The sequence below is a fragment of the Tribolium madens genome, unplaced genomic scaffold, assembly GCF_015345945.1.
Source record: "Tribolium madens isolate multiple individuals breed KSU strain unplaced genomic scaffold, Tmad_KSU_1.1 Scaffold_97;HRSCAF=244;Tcas5.2_LG3a, whole genome shotgun sequence".
NCBI lineage: Eukaryota > Metazoa > Arthropoda > Insecta > Coleoptera > Tenebrionidae > Tribolium > Tribolium madens.
In genome coordinates, this window is record NW_025401069.1 from 9,908,428 (window position 1) to 9,925,424 (window position 16,997).

General features: G+C 33.6%; 1 protein-coding gene across 4 annotated transcripts in view; it reads left to right on the forward strand.

The window, feature by feature from the left end:
- Positions 1-9,368: 9,368 nt before the first annotated feature.
- LOC123015336 (protein pangolin, isoforms A/H/I/S) overlaps positions 9,369-16,997 on the forward strand; it is a 93,196-nt gene continuing 85,567 nt past the window's right edge. For 2 of the 4 annotated variants that reach the window (XM_044415040.1, XM_044415042.1), the window contains exons 1-3: positions 9,380-9,746; positions 14,231-14,297; positions 15,282-15,385. In XM_044415040.1, coding sequence (XP_044270975.1) covers positions 9,594-9,746; positions 14,231-14,297; positions 15,282-15,385 — 324 coding nt within the window. In that variant the 5' untranslated portion in view covers positions 9,380-9,593. Of the gene's footprint in view, positions 9,747-14,230; positions 14,298-15,281; positions 15,386-16,997 lie in introns of all 4 variants that reach the window. The other 2 variants (XM_044415043.1, XM_044415041.1) reach the window with 2 other exon arrangements.

Here is a 16,997-nt window from a genome sequence, read left to right on the forward strand (position 1 = left end):
TTAAAAAAACTTTATTAAAAATAAATTATGCAGAAATTGCACATTGACTCTATTTATTTCTGTTGGAAAAATAATTTTCCAAGTTTTTTGGCTATATGTTATTTGTGGCTTTTATTGGCAAAATTTTTGTCCCTTTACTAAATAATTGTAAAAAAAAACATATACAAGATCATCAGTATCCTTAAATAGATATAAAAAAATTTAAATGTCAAAAAATAAATGTCAAAATTTTTTGACAGATAGAATTTTTTAAACATTTTTTTCATGTTCTTGGTATCTTACCTTACTTGAAAATTTTCTCTGGGGCGCGAGTTCTGGTGCACCTGTAAATTTGTATTTTGAATGGCAACACGGATGCTCATCTGTATAATAAGTTGCATAACATCTAGCCGCATTATCTTTTTCACTAAAATAAAAATAAAAGCATGATTACTAATTACAACCCACAACGAAATGCAATAATTATTATTCATTTTATATGTAACAAAAATAACTCCGACCTGTTTGCAAATCCCAATGATAATCTTTAATTTACTAGTCATTATGCTTACATATTCCGTAATTCCGGTTAATGTTTGATCGTCTCTAAAACTAAATCCGATGCCAATTAAGTCGGATAATTATTATTAGCATTACTGCACTAAAAGAAAATACGAATGAAGGAATTTATTACTGCGTTGAAAACTTAATGAAAAAATGAGTTCAACGTATGCAAAAATTTCTAGACATTTATAGATATTTACAAACGTATAAAAAAATTGGAAAATCTTAAAAGAAATGCTTCTTRAATATTTTCCTGTATAATTAGTTGCCTACTTATAAAACAAAGAGTGCATCGAAAATGTAACAACAAACATAAATAACAAGACAAGAGCACTAGAGCAGCCAATTTTTGTGGAATAAATAAAAAACTTTAGTAAGGAACATAAAAAATGTAAAATTGAGTTAGTCGTTTAATACTAAAAAATATTGTTAAAAAAGTCATTTTAGTCCTGGAGGTCCCCGTGAAATTCTGGTCACGTCCGTGTTTAAAATGTCACGTGTAATACCGACAAAGCGAATGTCTTGTATTCGCAAAAAGTTACTCATTTGGCTAGTTGTTTATTGCTTGTTTAATATTCCAACAAACAATGTAAATATTTGCCTCACGTTTTTCTTAATAATCGCGCCGAAATTTGCGATAGTCAATCTTTCACCACCCCAATAAATATTAATGTTTCAAAAATCGGAACCTATTTATGCAGCCATAAAAACCAATCTCGCAATTAGCATCTATTTAGCAATTCGCGAAGCGCTCGATTCCTTCCGCTCCGGGTTGCAAGTTAAAACACGCGGTCAGTGCCGGAAGAGCGCATTTTCCGGCATACGGCACTGGAATCTTGGCCAAAATGGCATACAAAGAGAAATCGGCCCGGTGTAAACTGGGCGAGTTGGTGGGCGTAAATCTGGCTTCTCCTCGATCGTGAGCCGAGATGACTTAACAAGATACAGCGGGTGGAATTCCTAAAACTCCGTCTCTGTCTGGTGTGCTGGAAGGCGGCTATTGGCGTCTCAAGCTCATTATCTCACCTTCGTCTACCTACCCATTGAGTCTCTGGAACAACTGCCAAACTCGCCCGGCCCGGTCCACTTTACACGGACACGCAGCTCGCGCGATTCTACCTCTTGGACAAATATTTACATACCAGACTAACTACTAGCCTTCATTTGTAATCATCTACGTAGTTAACACCACCCGAAATTACCAAAAAACGACCACGGACGTCTACCTGTCACTGCACTGCACGATTCGCCATTATCCCATCAACTTTGCGCTAAGTACTTACGTCCGAAATTTCGAAAATTTTCACTCTGCTTTGGGAATCGGACGAGGAATGCGTTGTATAAATAATGGAAGTATTTATGTTAATTCGACCACATATTTTCTAGATGTTGTCTATAAGGTAAATTTTCGTGTTTGTGGAATGTTAAAAATAACAAAGATTCTTTTCGAATATTACGTGGTTATAGGATAATAAAAGAGATAAATCCGAAGATCGAACTTGGACGGTAGGAGACCTTGGGCGCTCAAGGAAAAAAAAACAAATTTCTAACAACAATGGAAACAAGTCTAGACGGTGTAAACACTGATCGGAAGCTAAGACTCTTGCTGTGGCTAAAAATGCTATTTCATTCACATATTGTATTTCTTCCAAAAACGAGTACTTATTTTGAAAACTCTCAACATCATTTTATTCCGAACAACAATGTTAAAATTGTAACATGGAAGATAATAAACGACAAGATGTTTTAAAACACAATTTTAGTGCTTTAAGAGGCCTTTATTTCCACTGTTTTTTCTTATACCAACAGTAAACGAAAATTGTATTCAGTTGCAATGAACATTAAACATTAAGTTTTCAATCTTTCTTATGTGTATATGGTAACAGGAAGTTGAAGCGTTTTCAAGTTTTAAAGTATTAAAAATATTTATAGTTATGTGTAAAAGTACTTCTAAGATGACATCAAAATTAATTTCATGCTGACCATTTTTAAGAAATGAGGCGATGAATCATGTTTTTATCTATTGATACAATGATTGTAACAAGAATCTTTTATTCACTGTGTTTTTAACAAGATTATTAAATGGAAATATATCCGAAATATATGTTACACGGAAACCCTCTATGATGAAGTGTTTCCAAAACAGAAAAGAATTTAGTCTGGTATAATCTTTTTCTTCAAACAAAGCAGATTACGGTTCACAAGGTTACAATATTCCTAAGAAGTACATACATAAAATGCTCTATAAAATATTGTAAAAGAAATTAAACAAAACTGTAACAATCTTTTTTTAGTAACTACGTGAAAATTTCAAAAATGTAAATTTACAACATTAGATTGGTACAGGGGGCATATACCTCCTTGACTAACGCGTTTAATCTCACTTTGCACCCCGCGGTGTTCCCATAAACGATTAGAAATACTAATTTGACAATAATAAACACCATTGCAAGGTCGAAAATTATTATATTACCATTAAACATAATAATTTATTACTACATATATGAAATGTGTCAGAATTATGAGTAATAATTGTGAAAAATACAATAATCTTATTCAAAACATTTTTTTCTATCAATTATGAGTATCTCTGATACTTCTGTACCAATATTACTTGTAAACTTGCATTATTACAAAATTATCTCTAAAAAATGATCTCTAATTATCTATAAGCGTGTTGTTTATTTTCGGGTGCTAACACACATTTAGTAGTGCACAATTTGTAAAATTTTAAGTAGAAGAAATCTTAAAGGAAATGGAGCAATCAATCGTGAATCAGCAGTACCTTGTAATTTTAATTTTCTTTTCACATCACCATATTTTGATTAAGAAATAACATAAAATGGGTCTTTGCAATGATTTACTGAATTTCTTTAGATCAATACTATCAGAATGCAGTCAGTATAGAGTCGAGTATTGAGGGTTTAAAACAAATGTGTTTTGTACCTACAGCGGAGTTATAATGCAAACAGAGTTTGTTGGGTTGAGTAAAATATCACTTTTCTAAACATGTTGCTTAACATTTTTTTTTCACTTTGGCGTTTGTCAACTACTTTTACATTTCCTAAAGTGACATTTACCTTTTTTTGCAATTAGTTAGGCCACTGCTCGGGCCACTTAAATAAATACTTGAAATATAATAAACTAATAAAATGTTATTCTTTAAATTTTTATATACCTTCTTTTAAATGACTAAAAGATGCACTTTCTTCCCTGCACCTTTATTCTCTTGCAAATTTATGTTTTTCATAAATACCCACATAATCCTAATGGAACTGCAGGTGTTCCAGCTTATAAATCCACCCCAAATGTTGCTTATTTATAGAAATTCGAAGAAAAAAATTCTGTTAGTATTTCACTGATAAAATTATACCACCTGCACAATCACCAACATTTAAAATTATTTTTATTTTCTTAAAAGATTACATCTGATAAAGAAAAAATAAATACAGGCAATTGCAATATCTATCTGTCCTCGTCAAAGTTTCTAAAAATTACAATCAGTGAATCAGTGATTATTGCATCTTATGGTGTATACGATTAGTCAGTGGCGTAGCCAGAGATATAGAGTTTAGGGGAGTTTACCTATAGAAAAAAAATTTGGGCACTCATTTAAACGTCATAATTGTCATAATTATTTTTATGACAGATGTTTTTAGTGACAGCATCGATATGCCTGCAGTTATAAAGGGCAATGTTTTTCATTTTTTCGATTTTTGTCTAAATTTTGGGCGATTTTCGGTACCCGGCTTATTGCTAATAACTTTAGAATTGTAGATGCTAGCCCTTTTTGTTTAGTACCATTGGAAAACGAATTTAATTTTTTATCATATAAAGGAAAGATAATTGTTCTAGGTTAAATAGTTATCGAGAAAATTGCTGTCAAAAATATCAAAAATATTAATTCCACTATACAGTTTTTTCTCGATGACAATCGATTTCTCGGAACATTTTACATAATTATGCATAAAAACATTAAAACGTAGAAGTACAGTTTTGTTAAATTTACAAAAAAAAAAAAAATGTGAATCTTCTGAAGTTATGACAACATCAAAAATAACTGAATACAAAATTCGAATGGATAATTTATTCGTTTCTAATATATATATTTTGTTTTGTTGTTTTATTTGAACCTCCAAAACTTTCCCTCCTCGCTGCGCCACTGCGATTAGTGACTGAAAGCCCTTATTCAAAAAGTTACGTTTCGATAAGATAAGGTGTTTATTTAAGTGTTAGGATAACGTCAAAATATAAATTTAGCGATCCATCTAATTACACACGTATTTATCCCAAGCAAATACGACCCAAAATCGATTTATTTAGGAAGTCACCAGAGATAAAGCTGGTCTTCGCCACCCCCTCACTGTACAGTTATTTTACCTACTTTGAAGCAGCAGACAGAATTCTTTGTTAGGATCATTTGTTTGGGAAAGGCACCCCATGCAAACATATAATGGCGTGTAAATGGGGGTGGGCATTCCAAGAACATAAAGACCGGTCCTGACTACAAACAGGTCCCGGAACCAAAATCCAACCCTAGACAAACAATAACTGCACCCTTAATCCGGTGACTTGCGCGTAATTGTCACCGATGATGCCGACAGTAAACAGATGCGGAATTCGTCAAGTGAGCAATCTTAGAAAACAAATTACACGCCACTGATTCGAAAAAGAAGCGGCCAACAGGTAATAAGGCTTGAGAAAAATCCACAACATCAAGAATTGTAAATTATTTCATTGTGGAAGCACGGGGCATGCCGAGAAGCTTTTCACGTGAAACGAATCATAAATAATAATAAATCATAAGATTTTACCTGGGACCCACAACAAAGTGATTTTTCAATATTTTATCTTCATGAAGGGCATTTTTACTTTCTATTGGATATAAGTCAACAAAATTATTTTCCCAATATTTCTAGTGATAAAAAAAGCTATAGTATCCACTACTGTTCTATCAAAATAAGTATTTGGCGCATCAAAAATAAATCAAGATAAGTTTTCTGAATGTTAATGTTAATTTTTTTTTTCTAGGTTAAGTAATTATCAGGTGAGAAAAACCAGCCTCCATCACGAACTAAACTAGTTTATCAATTATTGTAATGAGAAGATATTAAAACAACTCTTTAGTTAATATCTCTATTACAATTATTAAAATGTAAGAAGTCTGTTTATTAAAAAATGTTGTGGGAATTGATGAATCTTGGCGTGAAAGTGAGGTAAAAAAACATGTTGACGTGAGGAATGAGCCCGCCCTACGTTTCGTCGCGGCTTATCTAGGATTTAGCCGCAGAAATTCGGATGATACGTTAAAAGAAGATAAACAGGTATTCAGGGTTGGCACCACTGTGCTGTGTTAACGAGGCGGACGATAATTGGGAGCGGAAGAGAGGTCAAGGTGAAGAATGGACGCATGATTAGGAGACTTTCGAAAGCTTTTGTAGACAAATTACTTCATGACAAGGTACATGTTGGAAAAATTAAAAATTGTTTTTGTCTGCCTTAGGAACAATAAAAGAAATAAAAATGCCATTTTAATGACAGGGTCTCAATTTCAGTTGCATTAATTTATTCAATTATTACCTACTAATTTGTTTTTAATCATTTGTACCTAATTTTTACTACCTAATTAACACACATTAACATATGTATATCAACTCGTAACTAGCATAATTACAAATTTAATCGACATCATGTGCTTGTCAACTGAATGAATAAAATTTATTTATGAATTTTGACCACAATAACATTTTGCTGTAAATAGAGATAATTTTATTAAAGCTACATTTACGTTTGTTCTCTAGATTYCCCATTTTTTAAATTCTAAACGATTGCAAATACGAAAAATGGTGATATATCGACTTATACGAGTAGAAAAAAAGGTTGCCTTATTGTTTAATTCTCCAACGACGACCTATTATTATTATATTGTAATGAAATTAGTATTAATAAGAAACAATTTACCACTTTCTTCACAATTTACATTTCTAAAGCATTATTTTCGGACACCTGCTTCYGCGCATTGTAAAGTTGGAACAGCTCTAACAGCTTGCAAGGTCACCAACATGAATGAATGATTAAATTACTAGAGCTTTAGGGATTTTTATTTAGTTATTGGGTAGCAAACTGAAAAAAAGCACAAATACAAAATATGGGCGTATGAATAAAGTAAAGATATGCTTCTACTTGTAATATTAAAAGATAGTCATAATTTAGATTAWATGWGAAAGAAAGAGACAAAACTATAGTAAAAGCTTTTGCTACATTTTATTCATACTACCCATTATCTGAGAGATTTTTGTGTAAATTAAATAATTTTGATTAAATTTAGAACTACTAATTTTCGCATAATATTTGTACTTCATGGGCAGAAAGAAGCAAATTTTAATTAAAAAAATATGAGCAGTTACTAAAAAAATCGTATTATTTTACRACAAATTTTAGTTTTTTTAAGTGTTTAAAAACAAGAAATGTCAGTGTACCAATTTGGACAGAAGACAGAACAGTGGATAATCACAGCTRGGAGTCTCAGTTAATCAGTAATATGACTAGTGGGTTGCATTATTTCTTGAAAATCGCCTTTTTAATTCAATACTTAGTTTTACAATTATGTATTCTTTAATAACCCATATGAAACAATGTGACCACAAACATCGTTCTTCGACTCCAACAATATTTTCTTCACGATAATAATAAAGATAACACAAACATTTACTACCTAGCATCCATTTAGTACCCACGTGTTTAGAATGTTTTTCAGTTTTAGATGAAAACCAAAACTGTAGACTTCCAAATTTATGAAATGCATTGTGAAATTTTTAAATAAACACATGTTTCAGAAATAACAAGTTCAGGGAAAAATCGTTCTCCACATAGACGCTGGATTATAAAAAACGCCCCAAGCCATAACTTCATTATTTTTAAAGATACGACAATAATTCTTGGAACAAAGTTGCACAATTTATTGTCATCTATTTTTTAGGATCGATGCTCAGGAAGTGAAGTGACATGAATTTCAGTTTTTTAAATGGAACACCTGTCTGTATATTTTATTATTTCTGGATTCCTCGTAAAATTGTCTTTCAATTGTTTTTAGGCAATAGTTAGTGATAACTATTAATAAAGTAGTGTATAAAAAAAATATAAAATTTTTATTTATTAAATTAAATCAAGGAAAAGCAAACGCCCGATAAGAAAAAACTGTTTAACCTTGATGAAAAAAGTATTGTGATCTTTAAATAGGTACAGGGTATTTGTGGATTGCGAGCAAATATTTTAATCACTAAGAGAATTTGTTATGAAAAGTCGAATTGAAGACCAAACAAATTCCGTATCCAAATTTTATTTTTGCAATTTCCCCCCTATGATTTTCACGAGCCGTTCAGTGTGTCTGTCCTTGTGTGTTGGAAGTAAAAAATCAATGAAAATAAATTGCATTGAATGTTCACCGTGAAAGTTTTATACATATAACGCCAAATTAACTAGTGTGCGGACATCGCACTTTCAAGACCGATTTTCACTAAATGTTTGGGCAGCGATCATTGAAGATCACCAAATTGGACCCCACATATTACCTCAACGTTTAACCAGTGCCGTTTAACTGGATTTTTTGGAAAATGTGTTGTCCGATCTGGTGGAGGACGTGCTCTTGGCGACACATGCGGTATTTACAAGTAGAGATGGATTGGTCGCCAATGACCACCGCGGTCACCAGATTTAAATACGTGTGTATGCAGCTCAAATTTATACCTTCGAAGGGCTGTGTGTGCGAACGCAAGCTTCCCTAGCCCGAAGAGTACAAGAAGGTTCATTGCCAACGAATGACCACATTTCGAGCAATTTTTTATAATAGCAAGTATTGACCCACTAACAATCTACCCTAATGTAGCGATAATTTTTTTGTCTTTACGCTGTTTACATTCCAAAGTTTTTTCTTATGAATGATTGTAAACATGGTATTAAGACATAGGCGGGGACGGGTTTTCAGCCTCAATTTATTTTTAATTTTAACTCAGAAATGACGTGCTTTCGACAAAAGTTGTTTCTTTTGACGAGTCTTATTAGTGGTTAAAATATTTGCTCGCAATCCTCAAACACCCTGTATAATGAAGTTATTGCCTGAGGCGTTTTTATAGTCCATAAAGTGTCATTACATGATTAAATTATTTTACAAAATTGTGATGTTAAAGGGTTTTTAAATTTTGGAAGCTAGATTTATTAAAGGTTTTTTTAAATCCTCTTTGAGTAAATTTTGTAGTAGTTTCATTCTGTTCACTGATAAGTGAATTGTCGTGGCATAGAAAACACAAATTTGGTTAATTGGTGGTGTTTTTTTCTTGTCCCTTGGAGCAGATTGCCGTTTGATGAAGTTTCCTTGGATGAAATCTTGTATGGATCAGCGACCCCACCCTTTGTTTCGTGTGGCATTATCTCGCAGTGAACCGCAGAAATTGGTATGATTGCAGAATAAAAATCATCTAGTCGGAAGATAAACAGAACCGGTCTCTCAGGGTTGGCAGTTGGCAGCAGTGTTGGTCGTTAACAGCCGTTAATTAGAGTGGAAATGGAGGTCAAGGTGGTTTCAGTGGTCAGGTGTCGACGGCACCGGCGTCTCCTTGTCAGCCCCAAGAAGTCTTCGGAACAACGGACCATAAATTAGTAAAATAAACGTCTGGTGGAAGAATTAATCACGGATGTAATGATTGCTCAGTGCGCGGGAGTGAGATCGGCGCGGCTCGTGCGCAGTCGTGCGGCTGCCATTATTGCGAGCCGCCTCGGCGGTCCCCGGACGGCCCTGATTGGCGGACGGCGTCCAGAGCCGGCGCTTGCCCAAGAGGAGTCAGTCGGTGCCCAGCCAAAGTCGAGGTTGCTGTCGGCGACGTCGAGCACCAAAGCCAGCAGCAGCACCACGTGTGCGTCGTCGCGACGAAGCGCAGTGACAGCCAGCAGTGACGTGCCGCGAGTGTGGACCTGGTGACATGTGCGGCAGATAGTGGTGCCATGTAGTGAGCGAGAGCTGTGTGATGCCGCTGTGCCGTGGCCGCGAGTGAACCATGCCACACGTCTCGTCCAGTGGCGGCGATGATCTCGGCAGCACCGATGAGGTTAAGGTGTTTAAGGACGAGGGCGACGGGGAGGACGAGAAGAGGTCCTCTGAGAACCTCACCGAGGAGAAGAGCAGTCTCATCGACCTCACCGAGTCGGAGGTGAGCGACGGAAGCRGACACAACTACCCTCGATGCGCCATAAACAAAAGCGCGACCTCGGGGATTTACACCAAACGCCGCATTTTCTTTTTTGTTGGATGCCTTAGGCCGAGAGAGGATGTTTTAGAAAAATTGCCACTTTAGTTATCAATGATAAACGCATTGTCGCAGATAACGCGAGCTGTAAATATGTGCGAAACGAAAGTTTGGTTTTCCTATTTTTCCTCGTACAAGTTCAATGTTGAGTGACGCTATGAGTGATGTTTCGTTACGAAAATCAAAAGTGTCTTAGAAAAATTTAATTTACAAGATATGATGTGGTGGGTGACATCCGAGCAAATGCTTCATTGCAMTAAATAGAAATTATCAACCAATATCGATATTACWAGCAATTTGCGGAATTAGTACACAATAATCACCACAGGAAGTGATTGTTAATGTAAACATGTAATAATTAAATCGAAAGCTAATATGACAAAATTAGAATTAGACGGCAAATACCTTTTAGCAGAAGTTCCAAGACGGAAAACTCGATAAAAGTATGGCGTAATAACCTACCATTCAAATTATGTGTCGGATGTAAAGAAAGGGATTTGAATTTTTCAAAATTACGTTTTGTGTTTTGAGATTTTAAATAAAATTGAATTATTAAAATCTTCAGTTTTTGTATTTCTTCAATTTATATTGACGAAATTGTACTAATAATAATAAGTAATATACACTTATCTTGTAATAAGTAACATAAATCGATCTAAAGGTTTAAATCTGTTATAAACATTCTTTCAATTCTTGTTATAAATAAGGTTTCTAAAAAATTATTTTTTTGGCATTTTTGTTAAAGTGGTAAGAATATACATAGTCACAGTAACTATAAATAATTGAATTTTGGAATTTGAATAAATAATTTTTGTTAATTAACCGAAATGTTCTACATCTCTGTCTAATTGTCCAAGTATCCACTAGGTATATGCAACTAACAAATATTTTCAAATTTTTTGTAAACTTAACTTTGTGAGCATTTGGTAATACATAATTTATTTTTATAAAAATTATATAAAATTTTTGTGTTGAAAAATTTATCATACACGGAGACCATTTGTTTGTATGTTTTTAAAAAGGTTGAGTTTTTTCCTAAAAATGTTAACATCTCTAGGTATTTTTATTTTCTACAAATTATTGTTTACTAAATTATAATAAATAATTATAACAATTGACACAAAATTTCGTCTCTGACCTAAATGTTCCAGGAATCTTATAACAAAATTGTCATCATTCTTCTTTTGCCTTTACAGGGCTACGAGGGCAATTTAGAAAGTAGTGTACTTCTAGTAGAAGTAGATCACAAAAATTTTAAGCATGTTCAAATTAACGCCAGGAGTGCAAAAATTTTTGTTTTTGTTTCAAATCGTCTGTTAAATTAAAAAAAAAATACCTCACAATAGTATTTATATAAAATGAACTAGTCATTAAGAAAAAAATAAAGCTATAATGTCGTAATTGTGGTGAATAGTAAGTGGCGTAACGTACAAATGATGTGCAAAGGGAATTTGGAGACAGACGTATCAAAAATGAACAAAAAATGTGATTTTAAAATTTGAGTTTCAAAAGTCTAAATCCAAATTATGAAAAAGTTATGTTGAATTCTCTAATTTTGATAAGCCCTCGAATTTTTCTAATAGAAACTACCTCAACTAAACTTAGGAGCATTAATTAGATTCTTCAGTAACTTGTTAGCATCCATAGTAGGTATAATTTCTCTTTCTAGATTGTAACCACTTTGGAAATATTTCAGTTGTAAAATATATGCAAACTTCTGAAAGTTTTAGCAAAGTTAAAACGATACAAACTTCCTGCAAAAACATGTTTGTTTTAATGAAGTTTGTGACGGTGTTAATTCAAATTTTTATCAATTTTGATTGGTGTCATAGTTTCACAAGGTAGAGAAATGCGACCACTGGACAATTCATAATCCGCTACAGCGAGGGGAAGTGTGATTTTTCGAGAAACAAATTGTAATTTCAATTACTCAAACTTTTAATGAAGTTGAAAGGCTATAGAAATTTTAAGATTATATTCTTTTTAGTTTCAATTTTCTGTAATTGAATCTGTTTGGAAAATCATATTTGATAGATGCCAAGTGCAATATTTTAACAGACCTCAATGATCTATTTATGTTACTGCAAAAATAAATATTTGAATCATAACAAGAAAAATTAATTTGGAAGATTGGGATTAATGTTTTAGTGAAAATGAGCTGTCTTATCTAACCACTGAGAGTTTCTTGATCATAAATTCTTCATTTTTTTACTATAAAAAGCAATTGCAATAGATACAGATTGGATAACTTTTATTGTTATTGACTATTACACATGTTAACAGGATTTTCAAGAAAGTCGCCAAGTTTATTGAGCATACAATCTTCGGAGAAGTGGTGGAAATTGCTTGTGTTTCATGAGCAATTTTATTGATTATTTGCCTAGATGAGTTGACAAAAGATTTTACACATGTTTGTTATCAATGGCATTTATTTATTTGATATCAACGTGATCTGTTGGGTAAATAGAGAAACAGCTGTGATGAAAAGGTGCACCATTTTCCATAGATAAGCATTTTAGGTCTTTCTTTAGCGACTTATTTGGTAAAAAGTAATGTTTTTTCAATAATATCATAACATGGTCATACGGGTCATACGTGGTATTTTGACAGTGGTTTTAATACTATTTTATTATTAATCGTAACTGTGTAAAATCATAACATAAAAGTTTGAATTGATAATAAAGATATCAGTTTTATTTACTGTTGTTACAGAAGATTATATTTATTTTAAAATCATAAAATCATATGGAGCATTTTATGTTTATATGTTTAGAACTTTGCTTAATGTAGTCAGCTGATTTAATTTAATAATCAAATATCAGATTTTTTAACACTTTTATGAAGTATTTTTTTCGTATTACTTGCATTAATGTTTTTGTCAAATATTGTCCGTGACCGTTTTTAATTTCCACTTTTTTGAGACGTCCATGTTTGAAAGCCGTTACCTATATTACATATTTGCTTTTATGTGTTTCATTAGCACGTTTGAACATTAAAATAAAATAATAACAATGAAAATGTTATATTTCTACGTCAATAATAAAATTTCACGTCATTTATCCAACTTTTCCGTTCAGTGAAAATAATACAGAAATTAGCTTTATTATCACGACAATCATCTAAATTCAATTTACACTTTCAAACAATATAAAATTAATTTTATTTACTTTAAAGTTTAGAATGTGTGAAGTTAAGATATAACGCAGGTAATAAAAAAATACAAATTTCAACTTGATCATGACAAATAACTTRGGATGCAACCCAAACTATTCTTTGCCGGCACAATAGCGAGCAGACGACGCCATTGGTGAATTTATTGCCTTTTCGAGGAAATATTGGTCCTGTGGAGAACTTTAGTGCAAACAATTCGAACTCTGAATTGACTGACTGAGATTGAAAAAAGTTTGTAATTATATAACATTTCGAATTCTCGGAATTTGGTAAATGTTTATAGGTGAAATTATTGCAGACTTGTGAATGAAGCAAGGAATTTGAATGGCCAGTAGGAGTATGGTGACATCTGCAAAGATCTGAGCTGGAAAATGCCAAAACATTTTTTTTGTAAAAGATTCTAAATTAAGCAATAATCAAAAATACGATCTAAACCTAGAATTTGGGCTTTGACTTCTATGTTTTGAAATAATAAATATGTGGGTATATTGTTATTTATTATGAAATAACAATAAGAAACACATAACCAACGCCTATGGTTTGGGACTTGTTTATTAGACACGTCTGAGGCCATTGATCTTGAATTGCATATTTTGATTTCTTACAAATCCTAAATCCACTATAATTTTATTTAAAGATTCCTCCCGAAGCCTAAAATTAGAAATTATTTGTTATTAGACCCTCCTACAAAGTATTTTTGTTTTCTTATGTAGACTCTACTTCATTTTATTAATAGTTTCAGTTATTGAAGAGTTAAGTTCATTCCTTGATTTATTTTAGCTTGATTTGCTTGGCTAAGTAGGTCGAGTTGTAGCACATTGATTAAATATTTTTATAATCATCACTATTAATTTCGAGCCAAATCGAAAAGAGAGTTACCACCTTTCCATGCATAATTTATAAAAAAACATGAAGTAATTACTGTAAAAAACTTCAATCAATCATGTACATGGTGGAGACATCTCAGTGCTGTACTTATTTTTTACCCTCATTGAAATTTGTTAGTTCCGGTTTTTGTTAAAAAACAGCAAATYTAGCGGCTCTGTCGATCGTAATCACAAATCTCGTCGTTTATCACAACTGTAATCTGACCGGATTTCAAACTGTTGTACCTCTTATCGCTTGTTTGTACTTCGATATTTTTGTTAAACAAACGTGTGTGTGTGTGTGTGTGTTTGTTACATGTTGCACATAGTAAACAATTTTTTTCTTTATAGGAAAAGTCTGGTGGCAGTTACTCTTCCAATAAAAATGTCTCCCGAGCGGACCACAGTCCCGTCTTCGGTAAGTAGAGTTTTCTTCTCTTATTGTTGAGTCGTTAATAAGGCACTGACACGTCACAAGTGGCACTTTGATGGAGCTTTCTGTACAAAGYAGAATTCCAACAACGCCACGAAGAATGTTCTGTTCTGTAATGTATGTAAATGATGCACACCTCTGCCTTTTTATTTTTGGCATATACAAGCCGTTTTGGGCTCTTGTGCAAACAGCAGACGTAAATATTTATTAGGATATGAAATATCTTCTGGTTGGCAGGCCTGTAATACGAGCCGTGTTCAACATTCTATCATATTGACTCTACTAATCCTTTAGCATCGATAAATTGGCTGAATTGTGGCCGCTTTCCTAGTCACGCACTAGTAATATGGGGTTGGGCGACAAAGCCGTATCTTGGGCGCCAATATTTCGAGTCACGTTCGAGAATGTAATAACAATACTGTCGAAAAGTGTGGCTTATTTTGGGTAAATGAGGCGTTGAACAAGATAATAACAGTGCGAGAGGTAATCGAAGACGTGTCCCGTTTTTGGAAAAACATTGACCCCAAAGAGTGCTGTTTGCATAGCCCAATCCAGCATCTCAATAAACAGGAAAAATGGCCTGCTAAACCATGGCTTGAATTTAAATGATGGTTATCATCGTAATCTTCAAGTGTCATGTTATGTCATACCTGGAGGTTTACTCCAATTACCTGGAAGCAAAAGTAGGAAAAATTCTCAACGGCCGATAATTCAGCCATTCATAGCTCGGTTTGTGAACTCGCTTACGACCTTCAACTCGTCTCTGCTGGGACCGACTGACCAACTCTTCAACATCTAACTCCACACAATGGCTTCAGCTTGGGTTTCAGATTTTCTAGTCGTTGCCATCAGAGCCGTAAATTTTTCCCGTGGCGGAAAATGTGACAGGCATATATCCTGTCATCTGGTGCTTATTTGTCGAGTTTTGCTTGAAAAAATTCTAGATTTTTAATTGGGGGTTTGTTACAGGCAAGGTGGAGCCCGTGCCCCACACCTCTTCGTTCAACATGGGATATTTGGTGTCCCCCTACAGCTACGCCAACGGAGCGGCTGGCCCCATACCCGTGTCAATGGTAAGTGAAGTTTTTCGAAAAAGAATTATCTTTCGTGCCCGAGTGTCGCCGCACGTTCCTCGTCGACGGCCTTATTAGCAACCACTCCACTGTCCCCTTTTCCTGCTCTCTCGGAGCTCCTCTATCGACGATGACCTTCCCATTGTTTCTCACAGACATGTCGGGAATAATGAGCGCATGAATGCGTGATCTCCAGCACCAGACGTCTTGCGTCTTGCACGTTCCCGACATTTTTCAAAATGACGTCATTCACGCTTTTGTCTCTCAACTAATGGCGTTTCCATTTGCGGCTTTGCAAGTGCTTTTAGACGGACTGGGAGAGGGTGGATTTTGGATTGTTTGAGAGTTTTTAAACAGGGCGAGCTTTGGGTACATCTGGACCATATGCGCGGCATAGCTGCACCAATTAATTCCGTGATGTTGATACACAAACATGTGGACGGGTATTGAACTGCCAACCTCCGAACTGTGACCGAGAGGCTAGGGGTTCATCAAAAGCGTATTTGTCTGAATTTATAAAAAAAAATCTCGGAGAAATTTCGGGCCGTAGATCGATTATCACGATGCGAGCTAAGATAAAAGAGATTTGTGTACGTTTAAAAATAGAGCCAATGAAAGTTTGCTGGTAATAAAGTTTCCATTAATAGCAAGGTTGAATATAAAGACTTGGATTGAGATGCTTCAGACATTTGTCTTGGTTGTAAACATTGAAATTTTTTCTTTATTCTGTGATTGGGAACAGAACTAATTGTCTTGTTATTTGTCAGAGTTTAATACATACAGGGTGCGACAAAACTCGCGCTCCAGAGATAAATGCCATATAATTAAGATACCAGGAACATGTAAAAATGTTAAAAAAATTCTATCTATAAAAATTTTGAAGGTATGAAAAATAATTTTCCAAGTTTTTTTGCTACAGGCTATTAGAAGCGTAAACCATGACGCTGTATTCTAAGTTGTAACTTTGTTCAATGTTAGTTGTGGCCCTTATTGGCAAAATTTTTGTACCTTTATCAAATAATTGTAAGAAAAAACCTATACAAAATCATCAGAGTATCATTAAATAAACATAAAACAATGTCAAATGTCAAAAAATAAATGTTAAAATATTTTAAAGATTTTTTTCATATTCCTGGTATCTTATCTTACTTGAAATTTTTCTCTGGGACGCGAGTTCTGGGTACCCTGTATTTCTTACGGTTTTACCATATTTTGAAATATTTTTTTTTGGTTATTAAATATTATTGACGTGATCACTATGTGGAACAAAATCCTTCTGGGTTTATTGGATGTGAATCACACATACTTTTGCTGTTTCTTATTTTTTATCTTATTGTCTTACACATATTCCTAAAATGTAACGTTTTTTACATGTTTGCAAAACCCGAGGTTTATTAGCATCTGTTTACATTTAAATAAATCATCTCGCAATAAAAGTACCACAAATGGTTACATATTATCTTGCCATCTGTTTAGAAAATGCAAATGTAGAGTTTTCTTCTCGGAAATGAGCTTTATTTTTTTATGTTACAAATTCAACAGATTTCAAAGATGTAARTATATTTTATGTTAAAATTGATGTCCAGAATTCAAATTTATAAATCACTGTTTT